At 52.1% G+C, this 25,587-nt stretch overlaps 8 protein-coding genes and 1 non-coding gene across 9 annotated transcripts; 4 read left to right on the top strand and 5 right to left on the bottom strand.

Moving 5' to 3' along the window:
* Positions 1 to 387: 387 nt before the first annotated feature.
* On the bottom strand, positions 388 to 480 carry RHO25_005983. The gene has a single exon. It is a non-coding gene; the product is annotated as a tRNA-Ala (tRNA).
* Positions 481 to 2,269: 1,789 nt separating this feature from the next.
* Positions 2,270 to 4,811, bottom strand: RHO25_005982 (uncharacterized protein; the record flags this gene model as incomplete). The annotated part of the gene is made up of 5 exons (XM_023596844.2): positions 2,270 to 3,254; positions 3,592 to 3,832; positions 3,989 to 4,046; positions 4,622 to 4,647; positions 4,736 to 4,811. 5 exons carry the CDS (start codon positions 4,809 to 4,811, stop codon positions 2,270 to 2,272), a joined length of 1,386 nt encoding a protein of 461 aa, XP_023452877.2.
* Positions 4,812 to 7,304: 2,493 nt separating this feature from the next.
* On the top strand, positions 7,305 to 8,179 carry RHO25_005981 (uncharacterized protein; the record flags this gene model as incomplete). Its single annotated transcript, XM_065602725.1, has 2 exons — positions 7,305 to 8,078; positions 8,150 to 8,179. 2 exons carry the CDS (start codon positions 7,305 to 7,307, stop codon positions 8,177 to 8,179), a joined length of 804 nt encoding a protein of 267 aa, XP_065458797.1.
* Positions 8,180 to 9,757: 1,578 nt separating this feature from the next.
* RHO25_005980 (uncharacterized protein) lies at positions 9,758 to 12,504 on the top strand (the record flags this gene model as incomplete). The annotated part of the gene is made up of 7 exons (XM_023596843.1): positions 9,758 to 10,063; positions 10,156 to 10,833; positions 10,919 to 11,200; positions 11,261 to 11,524; positions 11,587 to 11,764; positions 11,820 to 12,109; positions 12,166 to 12,504. The coding sequence occupies 7 exons, from the start codon at positions 9,758 to 9,760 to the stop codon at positions 12,502 to 12,504; spliced, it is 2,337 nt and encodes a 778-aa protein (XP_023452876.1).
* Positions 12,505 to 12,825: 321 nt separating this feature from the next.
* On the bottom strand, positions 12,826 to 16,511 carry RHO25_005979 (uncharacterized protein; the record flags this gene model as incomplete). The annotated part of the gene is made up of 5 exons (XM_023596842.2): positions 12,826 to 13,939; positions 13,988 to 14,196; positions 14,244 to 15,120; positions 15,171 to 16,073; positions 16,123 to 16,511. The coding sequence occupies 5 exons, from the start codon at positions 16,509 to 16,511 to the stop codon at positions 12,826 to 12,828; spliced, it is 3,492 nt and encodes a 1,163-aa protein (XP_023452345.1).
* A 612-nt stretch (positions 16,512 to 17,123) lies between these two features.
* RHO25_005978 (uncharacterized protein) lies at positions 17,124 to 18,390 on the top strand (the record flags this gene model as incomplete). The annotated part of the gene is made up of 4 exons (XM_023596841.2): positions 17,124 to 17,136; positions 17,198 to 17,459; positions 17,521 to 17,941; positions 18,010 to 18,390. 4 exons carry the CDS (start codon positions 17,124 to 17,126, stop codon positions 18,388 to 18,390), a joined length of 1,077 nt encoding a protein of 358 aa, XP_023452346.1.
* Positions 18,391 to 19,213: 823 nt separating this feature from the next.
* On the bottom strand, positions 19,214 to 19,414 carry RHO25_005977 (uncharacterized protein; the record flags this gene model as incomplete). The annotated part of the gene is made up of 1 exon (XM_065602724.1): positions 19,214 to 19,414. One exon carries the CDS (start codon positions 19,412 to 19,414, stop codon positions 19,214 to 19,216), a length of 201 nt encoding a protein of 66 aa, XP_065458796.1.
* A 2,369-nt stretch (positions 19,415 to 21,783) lies between these two features.
* Positions 21,784 to 23,235, top strand: RHO25_005976 (uncharacterized protein; the record flags this gene model as incomplete). Its single annotated transcript, XM_023596840.2, has 1 exon — positions 21,784 to 23,235. One exon carries the CDS (start codon positions 21,784 to 21,786, stop codon positions 23,233 to 23,235), a length of 1,452 nt encoding a protein of 483 aa, XP_023452115.1.
* A 1,049-nt stretch (positions 23,236 to 24,284) lies between these two features.
* Positions 24,285 to 25,096, bottom strand: RHO25_005975 (uncharacterized protein; the record flags this gene model as incomplete). The annotated part of the gene is made up of 2 exons (XM_065602723.1): positions 24,285 to 24,917; positions 24,965 to 25,096. 2 exons carry the CDS (start codon positions 25,094 to 25,096, stop codon positions 24,285 to 24,287), a joined length of 765 nt encoding a protein of 254 aa, XP_065458795.1.
* Between the last annotated feature and the right edge of the window lie 491 nt (positions 25,097 to 25,587).

Genomic DNA, 25,587 nt, shown 5'->3' with positions numbered 1-25,587 from the left:
AAACACAACGAAGCGATATCATGAAGCATTAACTCACAACATCAAGTCAATAGAAGCAAACGATCAGACGGCAATCAATCCGGCTTATCACACCCGTTGAACGCTATCATGGATCGCTGCAAAAATGCTTGGCAAGCCCAAAAGTTTCACTTCGAGCTTCGCCCTGTCCCGACTCCCCAACAAGGACATGCTGCAAGCAGCACAAAGCAACTAGACACATTCTCGACGGACGTACAATGTCGCCAGAGATCTAGACTCCTCGGAGCAAAAGAAAATGCGCAACATCCGGAAACATAGCCGGCTGCAAATTTCATTCACTCCGCACCTTCCCCAAGGACAAAAATATCACAACTACTCCTCCGTTGTCCCTATACAGGACAAAAGAAGTGGACGCGCTGGGAATTGAACCCAGGACCTCTTCCACACAGTGTCGTTGCTGACAAATGCTAAGGAAGAATCATACCACTAGACCACGCGCCCGAATGTGAGCATTGAACACATGAGTCTAATATGTACTACATACGCCTCACCGTAACCCAGTTGTAGAATCGGAGAACAGTAACACTGTGGAACCTCCCAAACTGCGAGTGATAGTCATCACTGTACTCGGAGACGATGAGAATGTCCCTGTGTTGGATTCAAACTCCCTCGAAACAACGTGTGTCACCCCGATCGAGTTAGCGTGAAGCTTGTTGCTAAGGAAGAATGATACCATAGACCACGCGCCCCAATTTGGATGGATTGGAGACCTACTCCACGAATCTGGAAGGATGGTGGCACCCATTATTGCATATGGATGGTTGCCAAACAAATATAATCCTTATTTTGAACAAAGCAATGCAAGAAGCCATAGGAAGTGATCAAAGCACACCCTGCCGCATCGTCTGCAACGACTTGCATCAAACAAGTTGACAAGAAAGTACCGATCATACATGAGCTGAATTGCACGGAGCGATCTGGTGGTGGTGCCATCAATTACTTACTCGGTATATGATTGTGATGGCCTCAATGTCGAGTCGGGAAACTGAATTCCCATGGCTATGGTTGTATTTACGTAGAGAGCGTTTTCTATGACCATCGTAGCACATTGCAATACTCACGTCAAAGCGGCTATGCCCTGTGATCGTACTGTCCCCATCAATGGAGGTATTGACAAGTGACTGAATATTCCAAAGTAAGCAGACATTCCACATGAGTTGCAGTGCAGCATAGAGAACGTACTGGCTCCCTCAGGGTTTTGGCATCCACTCGGAAGCTGGAGGAAAGATCCCTTTGGGCTGGAAAGTTCCAACGATTAGCAGATACTCTGGAAGAGTTCTCCACTACATAAGGTTCTGGGGAAGATCGATGCTTACTCTTTGTATATAGTGTAGACCGTATTGGCGGTGCAACTATGCATATTTTTGCCTTTCAGACACTGAATCAATCAGTGTCCGCGTATAGTCACCAATTTGCTGCTCAAAAACGTACGCAATATCCGACTGGATAGTCAGGATCGGCATCGTAGCAGATTTGACTGTATTTAGCGGTCTGCTCCTTAGTGTCTGCATGACAGCACCATGCACGAACGCTTGGAAGCGCAGCTAGCGCGATTGCGACGCTTGCAATGATGTGCTTCATGATAGCTCCTTGTCGTACGTGCTCTTTGCTAGGACTGTAATGGAATCTGTTGGAAAATATCTTCTGAAGACGATGTGTAAGACAGAAGGATCTGGGAAATATTGATCGCAGCGATGATCTCTGTCGGCCTGCCCGGGCTTTTCACACTTTTATCTATGCTCCTCAAGTCGACCGTCTTCGTCGGTACGACTTATACGACGGCTGTCACAACGATCGTCAGCAGTATTCTTAGATCGATTGTTAAGCCCGGGAAGGCTGGTCTCGTTTTCGCAACACCAATGTGTTAGATTTCTGAATACGATCTGATCTGATCTCATTCGGACTTTTACCTAATGCTTGGCCCGATAAGGTACGGCCCACGCGAGAGTTGCGTCCGGAAACCCAAACTTTGGGCAGGCCAAAGAGGAATTTCTCTTATCTTGATTGGTGACCTCCATGCCGGGGACTTTTCCTACAGCCCGGGCAAAGTCGGTCATTCACGTTCCACCACTCCCTGAACCATCGCCAGATGACAGCACTTGTTCTTCCCGAATCATCGTGAAGTGCAAGAAACGTTTTCATTCCAAGCATCGATGCTCTTATTGGACGACGGTCCTTCATCGTTGTCAGCGTCTTGAAGTATAAATCGGCTTGGCCATTGGACGTTCCCTCATTTCGCACCCCATCGTCGACGAGATGGCCCGTAAGATCGAGTGACTGGGAGCGTATGGCTGTCCGGAGCATGACCCAGCAGGAAGCGTGCGATCTCCATGTCCGCACGCTTGACCATGTCCATAGCGACTCGTCGGCGAATGCTGTACATTGAGATGTCTTTGGTATATCCCAGCTGGCGGCCACGTCGCTTGAGGTACTCAGTCAATGCGTTAGATGTGAGAGGCTTTGACTTGTCGAGGGCAGTGCCCTTGGCGATGCCTCTGTAGAACACGATGTCCTGCTGCTTGCCCAGCTTCACCATAATCTCGTGCTGCTTCCCTTCAAACAAGTCTTCCAGTGTATCGATATCTTCTAAGATTCCGTGGCGAATGGAAATCACGAGCAAGCGATGAGCGGGAGAAAAGACGATATTCTCCGGTCGTGGAGACGAGAATCGAAGCGTCAGGGGGAATGTAGTAATTTCTCGCTCTAGCCGAGATTCCGGGTCTTCTGGACGCTTGATGTTGATGTGATCCACAGTCATCTGGCAGTGGAACTCGTCTTTCTCGTCTCCGCGGAAGAAGCGAAAGTTCTTCCAGGTGAGAGCCTGGACGCGTGACAGAGGGCCTCCGGGACAGAGAGAGCCGGGACGGAGGGCGGTGAGTCTTGCAATACACCAGAGAACTTGGTGCTGTTCTGAGAGCTCAATACACCTATTGGCGGTGGCTTCGTGGTCGAGCAGCTGGCGTATTTCGGCAAGTCCTAGCCAGGTCTTGTCCTTCTTTGGTGTGGGCCCCTTGTATTTGCTGTGGGCATATCTCATCTGCAGAGTGAGCTTCTGGAAGAGTTTCGCCCGCGGCAGCGTACGGTCTCCTTCCAGCGAGGCGTAGTAGCTGGCCCAGAACATGAGAGAGTCGCGGTATTGGCCAAGAGTGCGAAACTCGATCACTCTCGCAGCCCGAGCCATCGGCACAGCACGCTTGAAGATCCAAGTCAAGAAGCTACAAGAAGGTTAGCAAATGCCACATACGTATCTCTGTCCCGCTTGTGCAATGACAATGGACGCCGTTTCCAACCTGGTGAGCAGACAACCTCGTCCTCCCCCAGAGGGAGAAGACGAGGTAGCAGATGCCACATGCGTGTCTCAGGCCAGCTTGTGCAATGAGAATGGACGCCATCTCCCGCCTGATGAGCAGACAACCTCATATTCCTCCAGAGAAAGAAGAAGCGGTTGCCGCCTCTCTGACAGGTTTGTGCTGGGCTGATGGACACTGGATCCAGATTCATGTGCAGAGTAGGTGGTGAATTTCGGGAGGGACACACGATGGGACCACTTACAGTTGCATGTTGTGTACCAATTTATCGAATTCAAGCAGGAAAAGCTCGTGCTTCCCCTCCGCCTCTGTCGCTTCTTCCCAATCGGCACGGCCTTGGACGATTCCGAGCACGAAATGCTTGTAGAGAGATAGATGGGCGTCTTCGCGCTTCTGCGTCTTGGGTGCGTGCCATCGATGTCTTCGACCCGCCTCTACGTCGGCTTGGAGAGCTTCAATCTCCTCGACAAGCCGGGTGTACTGGTCTTTCGTATCGTTATCGTCAAAGAAGCGGTCGAGCTAGTCCTTTAAGGAGGCGCGTTTGCTAAAGCCCCATAAGGGGATGGCGAAGTTGACTGCCATGGCTAGCTGGCAGCAGACGGAGTTAGTCCTGTGTCTTTGGTACACGCAGATTCACTTACTCGATGCAATGGAGACGTAGTTCGGTCGTCTAAAGTCGCCCTTGGCTGCGAAATTTCCCTAAATTCGTGGAGGCAAGAGTGCGCGTGCCAAGGGAGCCAGTGCGCAGTGCGCAGCGTCACGCAGCCAACAAACAAGACGGCACACAGCCTCTGAATCAGGATTCGTTGCCGCACTCCTCTATTCGGCGCCCTCTTCTATCTCGCAGCCTCTTCCATTCCGTAGCTACGCTCTCACCACGCTTCTCCTTCACGACCGACTCGACGCCTCCTGACCATGGCACCTCGACCTAGTTGTGCCTCCACCGGCACTGGTGGATCTGGCCGTGGCACTGCTGATACCAGCAAACGGCTTGGGTATGAGTGTTCCGACGTAGTCAATCAAGTGCTTATCTGATCAATCATCCGGTCGTTTGCAGCAGCCAGCCTGCAGCGTGTCGGATCGACCACTTGCTGTGATCGAAAACACCCAAAAAGAGAAAGGGACGTTTTGCAAGAGGTGGATAGATTTCAGGTGAAGGTAAGTGATCCTATATCCAGTGTCGATGAGTCTTATTGGTAGGAGATGTACGTATTCAGTGATTTTCAGTCGATCTTATATAGACGAGTACTCTTGGAGTACCCAAGAACACACACGTCGACAATAAGGCCGACGGGAGGGGCTATAGTCGATTCAAGACACAGAAACCAACGTGTGACCAGCATCAATGCTTGTAAGGTAGATTGATTCGGAAGTGAAAGGAGACAGACCTCCAAAATATAATGCCAGCCAGACCGATAGCTGGATGTGAACAGACCAGAGATGCTTGACTTTGCTCCTTTGCATTGACTCAGGATGTTGTCTGTTAACATGTATAATTTTCGCTTGACAGTTGTTTTCATCTATCTCTTGGTTCTCCTTGATCTTACTTATGAAGTTTCGCAAGAGCCTGAGAAGTTCTGACGCAGTCAAATTGGTGCTCTGGTTTCCCTACAACTCATGGCGACTTGGCGACGTGCAGCCGTGTTGACAGTTGGAGTCGTCTGACGCTTTGATCTGTGAAAGTTCTCACTGGACGAACCCGTCCGCTGTCGCGTGTAAACTTCACGCATGAATGAAGTCTGTCTTCTCTTTTTACGAGGTCATTGCTGGACGGAGCTAAAGGCTGTGAAGCGCTTGCTCGAACGAGAAGACATGACCGGTGTGCTGCATCTCAGACGGTAGGGCAGAAAAGCTTGGAGCAATACCACGAAGATGGAATCCATTTGAGCCGAAGTTGCGTCCGATTTACGATCCAAATCGCCAGCAAGCACATCGGCAAGACCGTCGTTGCTGGTGGCCTGAGTACTGATGGCGCAGGGATGATGGACCTCTTGCGGTATCGTTTGGAAGTACCTTCGCCGAATCAATTGAATCGCCATTCAGATGTGTTTCCTACGAAAAGAATCACTGGGCATCGTCGCCGCAATCATAGTCTTGGTCCGGGAAAATGGAGATCAAAGGCTAGTCGAATTCACGCACAATGCTTTCTGAACCTCTTGCATGGGACGGAACACTATGGAGTATGATTACAGCCGCGAGGTATTGGCAGGCCCAGGGAGACCAAGACTGGCCCAGATGGCCCGAATATGATCGTCAACCTTTCTCTATTTTCAGAGCTCTTGGCACTTTTCTCTTAGGGCAAAACTAGACCGGGATGCTATGGAGGTCGAACAATTAGGGCACTGTCAACATCTTATGGCAGGCAGATCCTGCCTCTCAAAAGCGGACTCTCTTGCAATATTCCATGTGATGCTTTGTGAAGTGGCAAGGCATTGGGGTTCGTTGTCTGGACAGCAAGGCCACCCAGGGGTACGATGCTGTACTGGCGTTAGCAGCTTGCTACCAGTGGTTAGCCCAGGTGTAATGCCAGCCATGCATTTTTGTGCCAAGGAGCATCTCCCTGACTCAAATCCAATTATTGTCCGTGCCCCAATCCAGACAGAGACAAATAGCTGTGGTACCCCTGACCATGAATCAACTAACGCATTGCACGCTGCACATTGATTTCCTGTACTGCGGGTCGTATTACCCGCACTTTCGATATGAAGAAATTGGCAAACATCAAACTGGCAGGCGGTGTGTACGCATGATGTGAATCTCAGCTTTTTCCTTCCGCTGCTGAGTCGTATGCCTGCGTCGTCTTATCATGCTGGAATGTTGGGTGCCCGCAATTTGTCCTTGAACTATCGAAGCCGTGGCACAACGCGCGTCTTGATACGACGCATTATCCGCTTGCCCGTCCATTGAAAACATGGTTCGGTCCTCCGATAACATTCCACATAGCGACTGAGATTACCAACTTTCCAGTGGCGCAAGCCCTGGTCCTATAGGGCGTGAATTCGCGTCATAAGTCAGCAAAAGCAGGGATAATCTGTCTCTGGTACTGTCTTTGTCACCTCCATGCCTGGTCTCTCCACAATGGATGGCATAGTCGGGATGAGGGGAAATTCATTTTGGGCAACGCTATGGTTCACATCGGGCTCGAGCGATGTTATGCCAAGTTCATATGCTATTTATCCGACATCTTGCGGTCCTCAAACATTCTTGGTCCAGGATCCCTAGCGACTTCGAATCCTAAACATGACGCGATCTCCACCCGGACTGTAGTTACGGCGCAATAACTGTATTTTCCTGTTCAAGAAGGAATCCCCGAATGTCTCTTCAATTGACTGCCTCTGCGAGTGCCAGGAACATCCAATTCGAAGACTGTTCCAGAGCGCACGTTGCTCGGAGTTGTTCGATATCGACTCAATTGACGGATGTCCAAGAGATCACAGATGTGTTTGGGAATGAGCTCCGGGCAAAGTTGCTCTGAATGGGCTGTCAGGAAGGTTACATATGCCTAGGAATCGAGACGTACCCTGCCATCCGATCTCCGTATGTATGGAGGGGCTGTAGCGTGCGTGAGTGAGAGAAGCTTGGGGTGCCCTGCCATTAGGTTACTTGGCGCCTCGTGCCTTAGGAGATATCCATTGGAAGTTGCAATTTCTTGCGGCCGATAGAAGTGTCACGAGTCATGAAATAAATAGAAGTGACGAATCAGCTTCGATATTGCGAATGTATTGAAACTAGTCGTTTGGCCTCGTATGGATGTTCACCACTCTAGTTCTATGCGAGAGAACGGAAGTGCAGGATGCGCTACATGAGTTCGCAAGCAGAAACCAAAGTCGAAATCGTTATTTCAACGCTCCGTGTTAAGCAGCATTTTCCGACTCCATGTGTCCAATGGTGGTGTACATTCGAGAAAGCACGTCTTAGTGCTCAGTGCGTACTCTAACCACTTCCGATTTCAAATCCATGGTGGCTACACACTCGAAAGACAAGGCGATGGTCGATGTGCTGGAGTCAGTTCAAGCTGCTCAACACAATGTAAGAGGTCTGGAATGCAAGCAGTGCACTGGAGCGGGACTTCGCTGCGTCTGCGTGCAGCACAACGGGATGTTTCGTATACACAAAGAATCGGAGGCACCTAAGCCTCAAGATGAAGGTAGCCTCGTGCGATCTCTTCCCGATGGACTTCTGCTGCTCGCTGACCATAGCATCGACTTAACAGATACTAGGACCGCAGAATGGGTGCGTTGGCTTACCTTAGCCAAGATCGCCATCTGCGACGACAGACGGTTGGACTCTCCGTTTGTGACTCGATACTTATCACCGAGCTACACACATCTTGGTGTCGATGTTGACTGCGAAGTCGACAGTGATGATCCGGATGCTAGGGACAAATTTCATCAGTACATGCGATCTATCAAGACTACCACCTTCAGTACTGCAATATTAGATTGCGAGGTCATGGTCGACAGGCAGAAGCAGGAAGCTATATCTTGGGTTGTGATGAGACACACCGGAGTGATCGAAGAATCGCCAGCTATAGGGCAGGAAGTCCTGATGGAGTACAAGTGGCTTCAGAGCAATGGCATGTGGCAATGTTATGGTTTTGCAGGCATACGAGGCCCTGGCGGTTGGACAACGCCTGATATCGTTCCCATCGAGACTGCGCATTTTCTTGAGGCTGATACCAACGGCTCTCTCCTCCAAATGAATGAGCATAACTTCCGCCCTAGACGCAATGTAAAGAAGGGGTCAGTCTGGGACGAGCGAGAGTCAAATGGGTGCTTTATAAACTCACTTTATTCCTGTAGTGCGATTGTCCTGAACTGGGGGCCGACTGATCTTCAAACACGCAACGCTCACCCCGATCAAGATGCCACCGAAGATCGTTCCACGACATCCAAAGCTCTTGGTTCATTTCACATGCTCGTTGCTGAGCAAAAGCGACGCGATGAACGACCGGCCAAAGTAAAAAGGCGGCGCCCACGATGGCTGCTGGATTGTTGTCAGTGCTCGCTATCTTTCCCCATGCAGATGGTGCGTAGGAATTGATTGTCTCTCTTTGCCACGCATGCACGGAACGAGGCCCAAAAATGCCAAAAATGCCAAATATTGGATAAGGAGTCGTTTCTAATCGGTTGGCTGTGATTTTCTGGTTCTTCAGGATTGAGTGAAGACTAGGAGTGGTTCCAAGCATCGATTAATAGTTGGGTGCAGGCTGATACGTTCAGCCAAACCTGGAAACGGAGACGATTAAGCAAAGGCGCCTTAGGGGCAACGAGTCCAAGAGTATGAGGCTTCGAATGTGATGTGCGAATCCTCGTTCGGGTATTTGATCGCTGGTACTTTACTATGACGCCTCGGCCTAAGCTCATGGCATAGCAGCCATGTACATTGACGAAGCGTCTTGTCTGCGTTCAAAAGGTTAGTAAATGTCAGCGGTTAGTGCAGGGCCATAACTGTATGCTGAAGCTCGTGCTTCATGCTTTCTGGAAACCGCATGTCACGACAAAGATGCAAGCCCGTCTTGGCACATGTGACAAGGAACAGTGAGAGCCAGGGGTGCCCGTTTTGGGTTGAGTTGATGTCCTTTGGGTGTTTAGGGTCCGAGTTGAAGTCGAAGCGGGAAGGATGACTTATGTAATGCCGAGCGCCTTCTTCAATTGACACTCCACATCTCTGGCATAAACACGATCATCTCGACCCTCTTCTGCTGTCGATGTTCTCGACTGCCAGCAGCCCAACAACTTTGCGCAATGGACCCCTGCACGCACGCGATCTCACGATGAGAAGGATATCCGGTGGTCCAAACCATCCCACCACTTTTGAGCAGGACTCCCAGCCTCCCTCTGCCACAATCCCTTCGTTCTTCGGCGCAGCAACCTCGACTACGGAACTGCATAATTTCCATCACTTTCAAGCCCAGATCTTCGCAGTTTCTGCCATGAGAACAGAGCCCCAAGACTGGTACAGCCCTGAGAATGATTAGTGAAACCTCGTATAAGCGGCAAGCCTTCGGGAAGGTGGACCATCACGAAATGGCTAGCATATATCGTGCTATCTGACATTTTATTCTGCCAGTGAAGACGCCATCTGGAGACCTGCCGAGATGGACCTAGTGTATTGTAGGGTATGCTCCAAATATCGGAAAATCAGTCTGCGTTGAGGCTTTTCCGTCCCACATTGGCCCCGCTGTCGCGTGGCATCTCGGTCTTGCACGGAGGTTAAGATTCTGGCCAAGCAGGCTTGATGGGATGCTAGGCGTCTTATATATCTTGCGCCATGGTTTCGCTGAGAAGTGGCACACTCGCACTGTTCGACGTTTTACAGTTTGCACCTCGAGCGCCAGCCCGCGATTCAGTACAACAAGGACCAGATGTGATCGGAACACACCACTTCTGTGATCACCGACAACAACCATGGAAAAGAGTCATGTCGACCCCGATGGGGCGCTCTTCTCTGCCTCCAAGCTGCCCGACCATGCTGTACTGCCAGCAGACGATGCGCTGTCCCGCGAATCTGATATCAAGAATGGACACCCGACCGTCACTCAATCCGAAGACAGCGAGGAGGAGAGAGACGATGTGGTCATCGCGACCGCATCCTATGCAGCTTTCCACTTACTGCCGATGAGGGATGATTTCGAGAACCCTTTGACGTTCCGCAGCATGTTCTTGGCCACGGCACTGTCAGCTTTCCAGGCTGTCATGACCCAGATCTATCATGTGAGTGTGCTGTCAACATCGTCCGAACAGAGATGCGAACTCCTATTGTGCGAGAAGCACAGCGATACTGACGATCTTTATCCCGCAATCAGTTCAAACCCACCGTCGTCACCATCCAAGGCACCTTCATCGTGCTGATAGCCTATTTCGCTGGCGGAGCCTGGGCCATGTTCTTGCCACGCGGCGATGTATACGAGGCACGATGGAAAGCCCGAGGCGGTCAAGGCAAACTGCCACTCTGGATCAGCGTGCTATGCTTCTTCAACTACGGCCCATGGACACTAAAGGAACATGCAATTGCGGCCATCACTGCCACGGCTGCCTCCAACGCTTCCGCGACTTGCACCATATTCGCCGCACAAAAGCTGTTTTATGACCTACCCATCAGTGCCGCCACGGTCATCCTGAGCATCATTTCAATCGGTCTCTTCGGGTATGGTCTCACTGGATTGTTCCGACCTATTTGTGTGTATCACGTTGAAGCGGTATACTGGGGTACACTGCCTACAGTGAAGACATTGCAAGGTCTGCACTGGCAAGAAGTTAAGAGCTCGAAGCCTCTTCGCTGGTTTTGGTACAGCTTCGTGGGCATGTTCTTCTACGAATTCCTCCCGTCGTACATTTTCCCGTGGCTCAATTCTGTCTCGATCCCGTGCTTAGCTGCAATGCGTGCTACAGGACCCAAGGCCGAAACTTTGACCAGGTTCTTTGGCGGAGCGACTAACAACGAGGGCTTGGGATTGTTCAGTCTGTCGTTTGACTGGCAATATGTAAGTTTATGGCCAATCCTTCCATCTGTCTGGGCTGTCTTTGTGCACTGCTCCTGATAGCTAACGCTGAGGATAATGTCCGCAGATCACATCTTACCAAACATCGCTACCATTGAAGTTACAAGCAAATGCCGCAGTTGGTTTCTTCACCTGCTTCATTATGATGATCATTATTTGGTACGCGAATATTTGGGACGCCAAGTCTTTGCCGTTCATGTCTACAACCTTACGATCTGCCGACGGATCCAGCTATCCCATTTCCAAGGTCTTCAAAAATGGCATACTCGACAAAGCAGTCCTTGCTGAACAGGGTCTGCCCAGGTTGGCGGGCAGTTTCGCGTATGCTGTGTTCATGGCAAATGCTGCGGTATGTGCTAGCGTTCACCATTGTCTTGTTACAACTTCGCATAGCTGACCTCTAGTTCAGATTGGCGCACTCATCACCCATGTCGCCTTGTTCTGGGGAGGTGATATCGTCAGAGCATACAAGGAGTCGCGGACAGACGTTTCCGGCGACCGCCATCACCAGCACATGGCAAAGCACTACAAGGAATGTCCGTGGTGGTGGTATACCATTGTCCTCGTGGGCAGTTTCGTGCTTGGTACTATCGTTGTCGTGAAAGAGAACATCACTTTGCCCTTTTGGGCGTATTTGGTGTCACTGCTTACGGCCGTGATCATTGCTCCCATTGTGAGTCCAAATCTGAGACTGTGGCGATATCTGATACGACACTAACACAGCTCGTCTTGCAGAGCACCATCCTCTATTCCCGGTATGGCAACGGCATTGCCACTAACAATCTGTCGAAAATGATTGCTGGTTTCGTACTCCCTGGTCGACCGATAGGAAACATGTACTTTGCAGCATGGTCTCACAACTTGATCATCAACACCGTCAACCTGTCCAACGATCTCAAGATGGGCGAGTATCGTGAGTCGAACCTCGGTTCCTTTTCATCCAAGACCAATGCTGACATAGTTTACAGTCAAAATTCCTCCCCGAGTCATGTTCCTTACCCAAATCTGGGGCACCGTATTCGGCGGTTTCATCAACTACGCCGTCATGATCTCAATCGTAACAAGCCAAGAAGATCTCCTCGTCAACGGCAATGGCGACTCTACCTGGAGCGGCGCCTACATCCAATCCTACAACACGAATGCCGCTTCCTGGGCTCTGTCCGAATATCTCTACAAATCTGGCGGCCGATATTACATGGTCACTGTGGCAATCGCCCTCGGAGCCGCCGCTGTCGTGCTGCATCGCATCTTTGTCCATGTAAGTCATAATCCACCTCACCGAATCGCAGTACTCACTGACACTCCAATCAACAGTTCATCCCCCGCATCCACAACATCTCCACCTCCTCCCTCAACCTCCCCCAATTCATCCAATACGCCGGCTTCGTTCCCTACAACGCCTCTCAAACCTGCGTAATCTTCAGCCAAATCCTCTCAGGTTTCTTCGTGCAATACTTTCTCCGCAACTACCGGCCGAAATTTTTCAAGAATTTCTCGTATCTTGTGACGGGAGCTTTTGATGGTGGAGCGTTGTTTGCGTTGTTTATACTTTCGTTTGCGGTGTTTGGGGCCGGAGGGAAATCGCATCCGTTCCCGACTTGGTGGGGAAATAATGCGAGTGGGAATTATGATCATTGTCCTGTTGCGGAATAGAGGAGATGGGATGGGAGGGAGGCAGGATGTTGTATAGGAATTATGATGCTGATGGCATTTGTTTGTGCTGAAACAAATCGAAGGTCGGGCTTTGTAAGCTGCTTACTGCACGCGAGTACACACGATCCGTCACCAATATGGTCACTCCGTTGTACTGTGATTTTGATTCGCTTCTCCGCTTCAATGACGGTGATTCGCCCTCTAGCAGGGTATGTGAATGCTACGATTTCATATTTGTACACATGTATAGAATGCCTTGCGCCTTCGCCATGCTTCTATGCTCTGGTCTATGCAAACAGAAACGCCAGACACGCCTCAGAACTACTTTTGCTCCTCGTCCTCCGCCTTCGTCTCCGTCTCCGTCTCCTCGTCGTCTTCCATGTCTTCATCGCGAGCTTCAATCTCAAGTTGTTCCTGTCTATCATCTTCCGCTTTCTCCACAGCCGCCGGGCCAGGTGGCGCACGCCTATACATCGCATCCGCCATCTTTACGACCCTCGACATCTCCTTCACATCGTGCACTCTTACAATCTCCGCTCCGCCAGCGATAGCAGCTGTAACTGTAGCAGCGGTACCCTCGGTCCGATCCTTTGGATCCTCAGCACCAGTAAACTTTCCAATGAAACCTTTTCGACTCGAGCCTACGAGCCAGGGGAAATTCTTCAGTTTGGGATGGTTCCTCAGCTCTCCAAAACGACCCAGCAGCTCCGCATTTTGCTCTGCGGTCTTCGCGAAACCTACTCCAGGGTCGAAAATAATGCGCCAGGGCCGTATGCCTGCCTTTAGCGCCGCAATGAGCCTGCTTCTTAACTCATTTGCAATCGTCGGTATGAGCCCTCCAGGATACGAGGTATTTTGTTCACTTTGCATTGTAGCTGGTGTGCCGCGCATGTGCATCATGATGTAAGTACAGCCGAGGCGAGCGATGGTTGGCAGCATTTCATCGTCCAAAGTCCCAGCCGATATGTCGTTAATGATGTGAGCCCCAGCGTGTACCGCTGCTTTAGCGACAGCCGCCCGGTACGTATCGACGCTGATAGCGATGTGCTTAGCCTCTGGAATTGACTTGATGACCTCAATCGCAGGCAATATGCGAGAAATCTCCTCGTCCGGGCTCACGTCTGGTGCATTTGGACGGGACGACTGGCCGCCTATGTCAATAATGGTGACTCCAGCAGAGATATGCGCGTTGACTGTTCTCCTTAGAGCATCCATATCGGTCGGCTCATGTGATCCTCCGTCGGAGAATGAGTCGGGGGTGACGTTCAGAATCGACATCAACCATGTACGACGTGTAGGTTCGAGCGCTCGTAATGGCTCGCATTCCGGCGCCAACGGCGTGAACGGATACATGGTGCTCTCCCCACTCATGAGCTCTACCAAGTGATTCTCCATACGCCTCCCTGTTCGGGGATGCACATAAGTTGGATGAATGCTGGATACCGCTTAGCTGACGTAAGACGTGTTTAAGAAACTCACTCACTCGCAGTAGGGCCGCAGAACAAATTCTCGCTCAAGCATTTGTTTGTGAGGAACGGTGAGACGTTCCGAGTCGATGGAATCACGGGCGTATGTTGCGATGTCTAAATCGATGTTTCGCGGCCCTTTATCAATCAGCTTCACGCGCCCCAATTCGTTTTCGATGCTCTGGAGTCGGTTCAGGAGGTCAAAGGGCGGAAGATCGGTACGGATCTAGGAAAGTCAGTGTCTTGCGTGATCGACAGTCCGTGTTCACGTACCTTGCACATGCCATTCACAAAGGCTGCTTGTTCCTCCACGTACATTGCCTTGGTCTCGTACAGTAGGCTTGTTCCAACTATGTTGATGTCTGGGTCGGCCTCAAGCCGTCGACAGGCAGCTTCGATGTTCGCAATACGATTTCCGAGGTTACTGCCCAATGCTACCATTGCCGTGGAGTTTTGTGAAGAAGATGTCGCACTCCCCCGAAGCGTTCTGCGAGGCCCGTCATGTACCGACGCTGTGAAGACTTGAATTGCCACGTGGTCAATAGCGGGACAACCCTCCACCGGCAGTTGTGCACCAGACAATGACCCAACGCAATCGTTTGCAAATTCTTCCCAGGTTATCCGGGAGCTTGCTTGGAGCACTGGTCTGAGAAGCTCCATCGCGGCAAGGGTCATGTCATAACGCTGCTGTTCGAGGCGATCATGGCCCGCCATATTAGCAGCCGGATGCGCACCGAAACAGAGCCTCATGTCCATCTCGACGATCTGATCTGATGCGGCATCTGCGATACGTGCATTTGAGATCGGCATGCCAATCAGTGCCAATTCCCAAAGACCTTTTCGTTTTCGTTCCGGGGTCGTCCTGAAGGTAAATAACGATGCATGAGGATCCATTTCCAGTTTCTGTGACTTGGCACGAGCCTCATCGAAAACCTGCAACGTGACCAATGGACAAGACGGAAGCGATGTCTGCAACGTCTGAACAGCGTGACTCAGGGCTGCGCAGTCGACTCCTGATGTCTTCTGAATGGCATTTTCTGTAGCTTGCTTGACAAGATCTCGCGTTAGATCATGAGGCAGATTGGCTGCAATTGGCCATCTCAACATAATCTTGTATCTCGACATTCCGAAACGCCAAAGTGACTTGGTCCTAGTCCTAGTCAGTGATGAGCTCGAAGGTCGAGGCTTCTGGTCACTTACTTTACTTCTCCAGAATCAAATAGAAGCTCCTTGCCACCTGATACACGCACGAGTGGCAGGGGAATCGTAAGATGGACACTTTCCTCCTGCTTCGGCTGAGGACTGGACTTCTCCGCATCTGGCGCGGCGCTGATCATTTCTTCGCTTTCTTCTTCATCGACATCATTTTCCTGCTCGGCCAAAGGGTTGCCTCTCGGTACTTGCTTGACATTAACCTCAACTGCTTTGGAGAGCCGGTCGTGTTCAGCTGGCACGCCGCACTCGGCGTCTGCCCAGCAGGCATGAACTTTGAGCCTCGGTTGCTCTTCAGATGCAGGCCTAGTTGTCATACTAACGCCTTTGATACCCAGGTGAGGTGTGCGGAACCGTAGGACACGAAGCATACTCTCCGCAATGGTCTTCAATAAAGCTTCTGGTTCATGGAAGCTCATGGCGTCACGGATACGCTCGATCACCATGTCAGCCGTTTGTTGAAGATGTTTCAGGTCGAACTGGATGGGACCCGATTTGCTTTGGGATTCTACAGCGCTGTCTTCGTTGTAGTTGCCGAACACGTAAATGAATAAATGTTTGATCTGGGTGCCGCAGAGCCCGTGATCTTTACGGAAACGAACATGAAACCCATAGTCTAGTGGGCCATCGGCAGTTATGGTTGCCTTGGTCATACCAGGGCCAAAGAGCAGTACTCGTTGACCGTCCTGTAAAGTTTTGTCAACTGCTCGGACAGCCGAAGCAAGGGCGCCTAGGCCGAGTGTATGAGATTGTTGAATTTGGTGGTCCAGCATGCGCATAATTCGTAACCGTTCCGCATAGGTGGTGGGGCCACGAAGGTGGCCGTCTCCAGGTTGGCGGACACAGAGCTTGAAACGCGCAACGCCTGTGATTGAGCGAGCTGCGTTTGACCTTTGAATCGTCAATATCAATCCGATGATAGAGGGCGGATGCGGCCTACATGTTGAACGATATGCTTCTATCGTCATGCGCCGTGACTTCCAGACCAGTTTCGTCGTATTGCATATCTGAGCCAACTTTGCGGGACGCTGCCGATTGAGCAGGCTGGCCATCTGCAGGCGAACCATTGCTGGACTGCAAGCCCGATGACAATCCTTCACGCGGAGCACGGTCGTTCGCGAGTGGATGCAAGTTGTCGTGGCTGGTGGCCAATGTCCTCGAACGGGCATCGTCTAGAGCAGGCAGATGATATGATGAATCATCTTGAGCAGCATGGAATGTGCCATTCTCGTAGAGCGAGCGGTCGCAGAATGTAGAATAACGCGGCTTCACCAATCCACGAGCTCGACATAGCTTGGGCAATGGTCTGAGCAAGCTGCGAGACCACATTTTGGAGTGCTGGGAGGTCAGCCCAACGCGCGCTGCTGGTCGACTCCCGAAAGCTTATGGAGATGCGCGGCATGCTCTGGTTACGTGCTTCATGACGTGCTTGCGGGGCGGAAGTGAGGCCATGTTGGATATGTGCATCGCGTCGTGCAGCAAATCTGGCCGAGTGTGCAAGTGTCGTCGGCGAAATGTTTCGGAGGCTCCGACGGCCTCCACACTTTCACAAGCGCCTCGACCAGGAGCAGGCGGCCAGGGTCTTCGCCATCGTCATTGTGTTCTGGAGAGCCAAACAAAGGCTGTCTGCAGCATCGAATCCACGCACCTGTGAAGACGATGATCTTGGCTGTAGCAGGCTGTCGTGCGCCCAGGCAAGCACAGCCGACTCAGACACGGCGAGTTGTCGTCGGTCCCTGCCTCAGCGCTGAGCAGCCAGTCGAGGTGGTCGGCAGGTAGCGGACCTCGGCATCTGGCGCTGAGAGGAGCGAGTCTTGTGCCGAGCTGCAACATCAAAGACGTCCACACTCTCTCGCTCCATTCACTCCACCTCTCCACACTTCTGCTGTTCTGTTTTGGATTTCTGCTCTCACAGCATCACACAGACTCACAACCGCAATCATGGCATCTCCTCGTACGCCGCAATCTCCCTGTTGCGACAGCCCACTCGCGACAGACATGCTGACCGAAAACAGAGCAACTCCGCACCACCACGACCGATCTGCTCAAGATCCAGCACCCAATCATGCTTGCTGGCATGAACGTGGCCGCTGGTCCTAAGCTCGCCGCCGCTGTGACCAACGCTGGTGGTATCGGTGTCATCGGCGGTGTCGGCTACACTCCAGACATGCTCCGCGAGCAGATCGCAGAGCTGAAGAGCTTCTTGAACGACAAGAATGCACCATTCGGTGTCGATCTCCTGCTTCCACAAGTCGGTGGTAGCGCACGGAAGACCAAGTAGGCACACCCAAAAGGCGAAATAGCGGGCAGAGCAGGCACTAACGTAGATTTCCGACAGCTACGACTACACCAAGGGCAAACTCGACGAGCTCATCGACATCACCATCGGATCCGGCGCCCGCCTTTTCGTCTCCGCCGTCGGTGTCCCACCAAAGCACGTCGTCGAGAAACTCCACAAGAACGGCATCCTCTACATGAACATGATCGGCCACCCTAAGCACGTCAAGAAGTGCCTCGAACTCGGCGCCGACATGATCTGCGCACAGGGAGGTGAAGGAGGTGGTCACACCGGTGATGTCCCAACCACCGTTCTCATCCCAGCAGTCGCCAAGCTCTGCGAAGGCCACAAGAGCCCTATGACCGGCAAGCCAGTGCAGGTCATCGCAGCAGGTGGTATCTTCAACGGACAATCCCTCGCAGCAGCTCTCGCTCTCGGCGCCAGCGCAGTCTGGGTTGGAACACGATTCGTCCTTTCCGAGGTAAGATATACCGATCACTAATCTTTACGAAATGGCCCGAAACTGATCAATTCTCTTCTGCTATATAGGAAGCCGGCGCACCAAAGTCTCACCAAGAAGCCGTCCGAACTGCAGGCTTCGACGACAACATTCGCACCATCATCTTTACCGGCCGACCGCTCCGCGTGCGCAACAACCCCTACATTGCCAACTGGGAAGAGAACCGCCAAAACGAGATCAAGGAGCTCACGAGCAAGGGAACAATTCCAGTCGAATGGGACATGGAGCGTCTTGGAGACGATGTCGATGATGACACTATGGATAACGCGCGACCTTTCCTTATGGGTAAGGCCGCTGCTGTTGTGAACGAGAGGAAGAGTGCACGGGAGATCATTGATGAGATGGTTGGAGGTGCCGTGAGCATTATTCAGGCACACAACTCCCTGATTGTCAGCAAGAGCAAGTTGTAGATCAGTCACCAGATGTGGGGTGGCAAAAATATCGGGAGCGATTTCTCTTTGATTTGATGTATGAAGAGCTTCTTAGAATTTAACGACTTCGACAGCATCTTTCAATGTTCTAGTGGAACAGATTCTTTTTCAAACTGCTATCACGCGTGTGACGTGTTCTTAAAAGCCAAACAGCGTGTGCATACCATCTGTCAAACGGGACAATCGCTTGCAAAGCTTCTCGCGACCATTCATTGTCATCTTTGCGCGTCCATCCGGATCCTAGCCTCAGAGCACGACCGTGGTGCTCCTATTGATTTCACCACCGGACTTCCCGCGCGGCCTGACTTGTGAGCCGTTCGTCAAGGATCCTAAAGCTGAGCACGCCGCGCATTCCGCGCTTCGCGCCCCTTTGGTTGTGGTACAGCGAGATTTTGCTCTAAGGCATGTCTCACAACTCGTCGCTCCGACCTCATCCCCATCTGGCTTTTTTCCCCAAGCTCTGCGTTGCTAGATATCTTCTCTTGTTACTCTCTATGCTGGATCTTGGCAGTGATCGAAAAACTGGCTTCCACGCAGATTGAAGACCGCCAGTATGCTTGTTGCCTATCAGAGCAGGGTCACAGATGGACATTGTGCGTTGTCCGCTTTGCGCCTGAGCAAGTATACGCAGGCAGAGGTCGATCGTGGTCTGTCAACGGCTGCGTCCCACTGCAGCCACGTTCTTCCTTCTCCTCTCCTCTTCCCTCACTCCTAACCATCAAGGCCTTGCCATATGGCCATGAATGTCGCATCTCTTCTGCTCTTCCATTTGCTGATGCCTTGTCGCCCAACTCCCAGCACTTCACTTCTCCTTCTCCACAAAATGAATCTTGGGTATAGAATCCTGCAATTTCTCCTTATCTTGCTCCGTAGGCACCAAACCGAAAGCCTGCTCAGCTTTGTCGGAAACAAACAGGCCGAAAGCTCCCCAGGCCATGATTGCCCCACCTAAGACCAGTCGTGTCTTTGGTGCGAGGTTGCGGTAGGATTGCCAGAGGGACATGGTGGATCGCGGAGTCGTGATGGGTGAGAGGAGAAGGTGTGTTTTCAATGTTGGAGCTCTGGTTTGAGCTCGGGCAAGTGCAGCGGGAAAGGACGGGTGAAGCCGAGGCTAGCGACGAGAGCCCGCTCAATGGCAATGGCAGCGACAGCGGTGGCGATGGGTATGCACGATGTGCACGATACAGAAATTGAACACAATAACGGGGTTCCTTCTCCAGCTCATCGCTCTGAAGCAATGGCACTGATGAAGGAGGAGTCTTGATTGGGAAATCGAATTCCTTCATCACGAATTGACGCTTCTATATTGTACCTTCCAACGATGAGGTCTCCGCTCAGGGTGGCCTTGGATCTTGCGACGAGCGCCGAAGATATGTTACCTTGAAAGCACGAAGTGGTGCCTAATGACAACCTCGATCCCATTTCGGATGCAGTGATAGATCTCGACAGTGACGACGGTTCGCAAGGCAGGCGAGAATGCATGGCAGTGACGATGCGTGTGTAACGCGATTCCCCTCATCGCCCTTGACGTAGACGAGGCCGAAGCGAGGGCAGCGGGATCGACAGAGCAGACGACTTGTATTCCAGCGAACGACAGGCGAAGTGTGTGCATCTGCGTCGCACAGATTCCATCCAAGTCCGGGCATATGTCTCTTTCGTTGCTCACAGTCTCGAACCATGCGTGAACGTGAGTGCCGCTCGCATGCGCGTCTCATCATTATCAAATCGGCAGCACCCCCGCCTCTTGACACCGACTCAGTCAAACCTTTGAGATGGTGCCCAAGCGGCCGGTCCCAATGTGCAATCTGCTCTGCTAGTAGATGTGCACGGCGGGATAGTAAAGCCTTTTCGGTCGTCTGGTCGATCACATGGTCGGTTCGGTGTGCGGAGAAGTAACGAGATGCTCCAAGCTCGCAACGTGTCGCAGTATCTGGGGTACTTGAACTGTAACGTCTCAAAAATTATTGCGGCCAGTCTGGAGCTTGCCCGCGGCCAACGAGAAACAGTGGCGGGGCCATGTGATGTCTCGGAAGGATCAGGTACAATCCAATGGCAGAGAATGTTACGTAACGAAGCTATCCAAGGCGTCTTGAATGTGGTGCCAAGGACGTCTACCGTGAAGACAAGCTGATGCTACTGCGGGAGCATGAGAAGGGCTGCGGAGGGCGGAAGCTGTTTGTTTGAGTGCCGAAGCTTGCATCTCGTGTTTTGATGAAGCGTGCTCTGGCGTTGTGCAGTAGTAGGGTTGATGATAGTCACAAGGTGTTGCCCGAATGATCGATGCTGCAAGGCGCGTGCCCATGGGGAATCACGTCCGTAGACCGTGCAGTGGTGGCAACGCCAATACTCGGATGGAAGCGGCCTGCGATGGCGAGGTTGCTGTTTTGGGTGCTTTGTCGTCCAGCAGTTGACAGCGTGATCGCAGTACAGACGTTGTGCTCATCGCTCGGCGCCAACAGCACACCATTTCGCCATTGCGATCCAGTATGGCATGACTTGCCATCATGTGAGCTCGTGTAATCCGCGGAGAACATTGTCCAGCGATGTCCGGTGGCTTTCTTTGTGCGACCGTCGAGAATGGTCCATGACGTCCGGCTTGTAGCGGTACAAGTCGTGTCCAGTGTGCCGCGTGTCATTTCACAGAGGAGAGCAAATCCCGATCAAGCTTTTCACGGAAGGAATTCCGTCACATGACCAGACTGAAATCTCCACCGCAATGTCCGTCTGCAAAGGACAATTCACAGCGGCGGCCGGCATCGAGGCGTTTCCTGCGAGCGTGATGAGAAGAGCAGAGCGGTAGCGCGAGGTGTCGGTGCTGGCCGAAATGCATCCGTGGTGGCCGTTGGGTGCGGTCATCTGATGTGTGCAGGTCTTGTGACTGCCAGGCTGCTCAGCTGTTACGAAATCATTACCCCCAGGAAATACCAGCACGTGGTACGGAGGTCCCAAGGTCGAACGCCTCTGGCAGCTCCTGGCACTGCCGCTCTTTTCTTTGACTCATGTCTTTCTGCTTGCGGTTGGGCGATGGAGCTCGCCAAGCGCACACATGCGCTGTCGCAGATGGCGCCGCTCAGACTTCTCCGCAACGCTTCCCCAGACGCCGCCGCAGAGATTTCTTCAGTTGGCAGTGTGACCAGGGGAGGCGCCTCCGTTGACGGGCTGCTTGGTAAGGGCGGGCCATTCACCCTTCATATATGAATCGCACGCCACATGCATTCCCGCGCCGGTAGGACAAAGACGGCCTTTCTTATCTCTGCCCACTCAGCTCGCCCCTTCTGACCTGAGTCGATTTCATAACACACCACCCGCTATCTCACCATTGTTCACTCACATCGCCGCTATCCTAATCAAGCTCCGCTAGGTGCAGCCAGCATGCACATCAACCACCTACCAGCTGAAATCCTCTCCGACATCCTCCTGCTTGCCACCAAGGCCAACGAAAACGAAGGTGCCAGTTTCACATACGGACTCACTCAAGCACCACTTCCTCTGCAGAAGGCCAAACTCACCAAATATGTTCGAGGCCCGGTGACCGCAGAGTCGCTGCGATGGGACGCCACTGCAGCTATCCGCCAGGTCTGTGCCGGCTGGCACGACTGGGCTCTTTCCTACAACCTCGAGCATGTCTTCGAGCGTAGGTGGCGAGGCAGCGAGAGATGGGCCGAGTTGTCCAACAACCGACGGAAGTATAGCATCTACGAGTTGATGGATCGCCCATCCGGCTGTGCTGTCTTCCGCGACCCCAACAGCTCATTGAAGGCCACCGACCGCATCTTCCAGCAACTGCCTCACATGACAAACCATGTGCGTCGACTGTGGTTCAATGGCTTCTACACTGCCGAGACCGACAAGCTCATTCTTTCCATCGTGTCCGAGTGCCACGAGCTTCAGTTCCTCAGTGTTCCATGGACTGTGTTGCGACGCAGCACTGCCGAAGACTGGATCGATCTGCTCAATGTCAACACTGGCATTGGTAGCGCATTACAATCACTCGAGCTGCAAGCTGTGTGCCTCGCTAAGGATCAGGCCGACGCTCTCGAGAGTGATGATTCCCCAAACGCTCTGGAGGACCCGCGCGTCGACTTCAGCCAACTCAAGCGTCTCAAGATCTTCGGCAACACTCTTCACAAGCCAATCTGCGACAACGACCTCGAGTTGATGGCAAGAACCGCGACTAATTTGGAAGTGCTGGACATCACAAACCTGTCGACCATCTCTGTCGCTGGTATGCTCGCTCTCGTCAAAGCATCCCACAACACATTGCAAGTGCTCGAGCACTCTCCACGCTCCGACGATGGATTCTACCACCCATATCCCGGCCACCTCCCATCCAACGAGCACATCTGCGAGCTGCTCACCTCGTTGCCACGCATGCGTGATCTATCTATCAGCATCCCGTACATGTGCGAGGACCTCTTCAGCAACCTCGAAGTTCAGTGGACCGGAGAGTGCCAGGTGCGCGCAACCGACGTCTGCGGCTGCGACAGCTCCACCCCAGGCGCAGAGCGCGCCCGCAAGCTCCGCAAAATCTTCAACGCCGCCCGCAAACTCGTCGAATCACGCCGCCGTCTCGGACACAAGCTCTCTATCGAACTCTTCTTCGCCGGCTGCATCTTCGAGCCAGAGAAGAATCTCGTGCACGGCGACTTTGTCCTTTCCGAGATCCGCTCCAATGGGGCCTGGCCTCGCGGAAAGCAAATCAGCACCAAGGGTCCCTACGGTACTACCGGCGTCTACGGCAAAGAAGACGATGGCGTCAACTGGGACGCTCTTTGGGAAGAAGAGTATCTCCTTGCTGTTGAGCAAGGCTGGGTTCAGCTTTGAAGCCAAAGGCAGCGCTATTCAAAAGTCTTCAAAGTTTTTGGACGAAAAGCGACGATTGCCACGACTGATGAACCGAGTCAACTGTAACACCATACACATCCGGGCCGAATGTACATACACCACCGCACACATTCTCACAGTTGGGCTCTGGAATTTGATATTCATGACGCGCTTTTTGCATGGTTTTCGCAAGGCGCAAATGGTTCCAGCGGCACGCATCGCTATTGGAATTTGAGAGTCGCGAAGGAAATCGACAGATTGAAATCACGAGACGATTCTCATGGATGATGATACGAACAGCCCAAAAGTGGCACACCAAAAAGTTTTTGCATTGATGATTCGAGCGCTGGCGTTGCGCGGGGAATATTGGTCCGGCTCTCATGCATGGAGCGCAAAAAAAGTCTTCGATAGCTTTTCACTTCACAATCCTGTATAACACCCAAGAGAAGGCAAAACGCCAACCTATGAACAATCATACCAAGAGATTTCTTTGCTGCTGATCCAATCTTCCGCCAACGTGCAAAAGTTGTTGAGAGCAAGTGAAGTCAGCTGAAAGTTGCCCCGGTCCTGGCTGAGCTGACGGTGACGTGAACGCCGAGGATCGGCGACGAGGGCACTGCCTTGTTAGCATTTCTCGGCAGCAAGGATCAAATGTTTCCGGCATTGCTGATGAATTGATGATGAGAGGGTCTCGATCCATCATTCCCTGCATTGCTCATGATCATTCTGTCATTGTGGATCGCGGAAGCGCAAATGGAAATGGAAAAGCACCGCCGCTGTCGCAGATCCATTGAATGGAGTCATCTCACCTCCTCGTACTCGCTTCTCTCGTGACGCACAAAAGGATGAGTAAACGGAGTGAGAAACGGCAGACAGAAGCAGTGGCGTGAATGTAACTTGCAGTTCTCCATCGTGATCACCTCGAAGGCAACAATTGACTGACTTTCGATTCCTGACTCTTCCTACAAACGAAAGCTTCCACAAGAATTTTCAAAATCGACCCCCGGCATGCCGTCTAAACGAAAGCTCCACAAGAATCTCAAAAAGTCTCAAGTATAACACCTCATCCTCTTCGGATCAGCCAATGAATTTTTCGTCGGCGGCGTATTGTGATAATGCACATAGTCCCAACCGACTTCTGGAGTATTACGCTTCGTCCCACGCCCGAACGGCCCAGGAACCTTGTGCGATGTGCCAAAGATTTCACGCAGTCGGGATAGTTTCTCCTCGCGAGCACAGTACCCGCAGCCCATGAATAGGCAAGTTTCGGTTTTGGTGCATTCTTTGTACTTGCAGAAGCGGCGTCCGCGTGGTTGGAGGTGTTCTCTGGCGGATGCAGATGGGTTGAGCGATTGTGGGTCGTCTTCGTTGTCTACTGCTGATGTGGAAGCGCAGAGATCGAGATCGTCTGCTTCGGGGTGCGATAGTCTGACTTCAAGAGGAGGATCGAGGAGGTGGCTGTCTGGGACATCGTGACTAGAGACTCCTTCAAACCCCTCTACCATGATGTTATCTCCTTGAGATTTGGCCACAGCCATGAGTTGCTGATTGTTCAAGCGCAGAGCATCAAAGATGGTGCCATTACAAGCGTATATGCGAGCAACGCCGTCGTGTCCGAAGTCGACGAAACCTTCTCGGAAGCCGCTGCGTTTCGACAATTGCTTGTGAATGTCATCGTACATCTACTAAGATCAGCCTGATTCAGATCAACACCAGAAAGATGCTCTACCTCATCTGGATGGGAGTTCGCCCTGTCTTTCGAGTCTCTCATAACTTCCACATCGCTTGTGGTAACCCCTTCGCTTTCGGGCACGAGAGCCACTGCAAACCCAAGAGCGTAAAGTGTTGTGCTGAAATGCATATTGAGTGGATTGCTGATCGGGCTAGGAATTGATGACGCTACTGATGTTGCATAGGCGTGCCATGCAGTCGAAGCGTAGAAGTGCAGTTCCGAGTCCCGTCAGCTCTTCCCTCGCTGGGCATTTCTCTCTTCGAATGGCAAGTAAGAGCGAAGAAATTACAGGAAAGCACCTCCCATATCTCAGGCACTGTTCCTGCTCGGCGTACCTCCTATGAGTCTCAAAATGCTTTCCGTTTGCACAGGATGTCCACAGCTTCGAACAAATCGACCAAATTATCATCAAGAGGCCCTTTACGCATTGCTTCGATTCGTCAAGTTGAGACGCAAATTTTACGAAACCTCACTGACTTACGAAATTCCTAACCCATCTGGTCATAGGTTTTGCTGCCGGCGATCAGATCTGTCATGGTTGCTGTCACACCGGCCGCAGTCACATATCGGCAGCGGTTGGGCATGCCACGCACAGGCATCGGCTGCTTGCAAGCAAAGCG

The sequence above is a fragment of the Cercospora beticola genome, chromosome 4 (genome assembly GCF_033473495.1).
Source record: "Cercospora beticola chromosome 4, complete sequence".
Taxonomy (NCBI): Eukaryota; Fungi; Ascomycota; class Dothideomycetes; order Mycosphaerellales; family Mycosphaerellaceae; genus Cercospora; species Cercospora beticola.
Note: the sequence above shows the minus strand (reverse complement) of the source record. Positions and strands in the feature narration are given on the sequence as shown.